The following is a 2745-nucleotide window of genomic DNA, read 5'->3' on the forward strand; positions in this document are numbered from 1 at the left end:
TCCTTCCTTCCTTCTTTGCTTCCTCTCCTCCTTCCCTCCTTTGTTTTTCTTCCTTCCTCACTTTCCTCCTTCCTTCCTTCCCTCTGTCCTTCTTTCCTTCCTTCCTTCATTTCTTTTGTGTTTCCTCCTTACTTCCTACCCTACCTTCTTTCCTTCCTTTCCTACTTCCTTCCTTCCTCCCTTCCTTGCTCCCTTCCTTCCCTCTGTCCTTCTTTCCTTCCTCTCCTCCTTCCTTCCTTTCTTGTTTCCTTCATCCTTCCTTTCCCCCTTCCTTCCTTCCTCCCTTCCTTCCCTCTGTCCTTCTTTCCTTCCTTCATTCATTCCTTTTGTGTTTCATCCTTACTTCCTGCCCTACCTTCTTTCCTTCCTTTCCTCCTTCCTTCCTTGCTCCCTTCCTTGCTCCCTTCCTTCCCTCTGTCCTTCTTTCCTTCCTTCCTTCCTTCCTTCCTTCCTCTCCTCCTTCCTTCCTTTCTTGTTTCCTTCTTCCTTCCTTCCTTTCCCCCTTCCCTCATTCCTTCTTTCCTCCCTTCCTTCCTCCCTTCCTTCCCTCTGTCCTTCTTTCCTTCCTTCCTTTCTTTCTTCCTTTCTTCCTTTTGTGTTTCCTCCTTACTTCCTGCCCTATGTTCTTTCCTTCCTTTCCTCCTTCCAACCTTCCCTCCTTCCTTGTCTGCTTTCCTTCCTGCCCTATCTCCTTCCTTCCCATCCTCTTGGATCCTTCCCTCCCTCCTTCCTTGTCTCCTTTCCTTGCTGTCCTTCCTCCAGATGACATAGCGGGGCCTCAGCCGGGTCCTTTCCTGGTGAGCGTTATGGGCGCCTCCCTGCAGTCCCTCCCTCTTCCTCTCCCTCCTCCTCCTCCTCCCTCCCACGCCACCATCCAGCACAGTCTCAGCCTCAACGGTAAGACCGCGCGTCCTCCAGCCGTCAGTCAGCGGCCGCTGTGAGAAACGAAGACGATGTTTCCAAATATCGTATTTTGAAACACGCTGTGACTTTGTTCTTTTTTCTTCTGTGCACAAAAAAATGCCTTTAAAAATGCCTCATGCAGCACCTTTAAATTTCTCCTCCTGTTTTAGACGCCTTCCTTCGGGCCCTCCCTCATTCGACCCCATCGCCGGCAGATGCTCCACCCCCTTCCAGACACGCCCCGCCCCCCGTGTTGTGCGCCCTGCGGCGGTCTGAAGCCAGCAACTTCACGGCCAGTCTGAGAGAGCTGGAGAAGGTCAGACTCAAACTGCTCACACACACTCACTCATTATAATGTCTTTAATTTTTTTAATTTTTTAGGTGCATTTAGGTGGTTAAACAGCTTTTATGAATAAAACCTTCCAAAAGGAATCTTTAATATGTCATATTAACCCTTTGAAACCCGAGCAGATTGGCCTCAAATACAACTGAAGATGCTACAAGTTATGAGCAACGAGAAAATTACCTGAAATTTAGCAAAAATTGACAAGAAAAAAATGTAAAAAAAAACAAACAAACCCAAAACTAAACAAAAACAAGCAAATGACAAAATTATATATATAATTTATTTCTTTATTTCTTTATTTTTAAATAAAATGTATTTCTTTTGTGTTTATGACCCTTTTTCTTTTTCTTTTTAATTTTGTTGATATTATCTTGTCTTATTTTCTATGGACCTCTCTATGAGCTGAGTCCGTAATAAAGTTTAAAGATAAAACAGTTAATTATAATATTTCGTGACAATTTTCTGTTTTTATGATTATTTTCTACTATTTTTTCTGTCTCTTTATCCATGTTTTATAAGACATTATTATTATTAGTAGTAGTAGTATTAACTATTTTATCATATATGATATCATGAGTTTGTTGTTTGCTTATTTTTCCTTTATTAGAAATCACATATGATGTTTCCGTTTTGATCACACATTTGCTAAAGGCAATAAAGTTTGTTTTTGTCCAAATTTGAAATTTTGATATAAATATTTTCTATGTTTTTTGTAAATGCTCATTGGTTTCAATCAGTCTCATTAAGTTTTATCCATATATTTATTTATTATTTTTTTTGTTTTTACCTTTTAAAATGTTTCCTTTTTTCGCTAATTTTCAGGTAATTTTCTTGTTGCTTGTAACTTGTAACATCTTGTGTTTTTGAAAGAAATCAAGCCGATCTGCTCAGGTTTTAAAGGGTTAATCCGGGGGAACAGCATGTCAGGTGAAAGTTTTAACCGGAGAAAGAAAAAAGAAAGAAAGAAATGGGAGAGCAGCAGTGAGGCTGGTTTCTTGCTCGATGACTGGAGTTTTTTCCTGGTTCCTCAGTGCGGCTGGTACTGGGGCCCGATGAACTGGGAGGACGCAGAGATGAAGCTGAAGGGGAAACCGGACGGATCCTTCCTGGTCCGAGACAGTTCAGACCCGCGATACATCCTGAGCCTGAGCTTCAGGTCGCAGGGAGTCACACACCACACACGCATGGAGCACTACCGAGGTGAGACACACACACGCACACACACACACACACACACGATCACTAACTCTGACCCCACACGACAGCAGAGTGGACAGCGGATGCACGCAGTATTTTGCACAGATTGACCCTGTAAAAAGTTTTAAAAACACGGGGAAAAAGTTACAAGAAAATAACCTGAATTTTAGCAACAAAATGTGACAAAAATGGTAACAAAACAAAAAAATGTACATATTAAAAATGAATAAATAAATAACACATTTAAAAGTTGCACTAAAGGAAAAAAATAAAAGGAAAAATGAATAATTTTTACAAGG

At 41.3% G+C, this 2745-nt stretch overlaps 1 protein-coding gene across 1 annotated transcript; it reads left to right on the forward strand.

Annotated features, from left to right (window-relative positions):
- Nucleotides 1-762: 762 nt before the first annotated feature.
- LOC121937602 (suppressor of cytokine signaling 7-like) lies at nucleotides 763-2449 on the forward strand (the record flags this gene model as incomplete). Its single annotated transcript, XM_042480935.1, has 3 exons — nucleotides 763-897; nucleotides 1074-1219; nucleotides 2281-2449. Coding segments are annotated over 3 exons (450 nt in total), but the record flags the coding sequence as incomplete, so codon positions are not given.
- Nucleotides 2450-2745: the final 296 nt, after the last annotated feature.

Source organism: Plectropomus leopardus, unplaced genomic scaffold (assembly GCF_008729295.1).
Source record: "Plectropomus leopardus isolate mb unplaced genomic scaffold, YSFRI_Pleo_2.0 unplaced_scaffold26802, whole genome shotgun sequence".
Classification (NCBI taxonomy): domain Eukaryota; kingdom Metazoa; phylum Chordata; class Actinopteri; order Perciformes; family Serranidae; genus Plectropomus; species Plectropomus leopardus.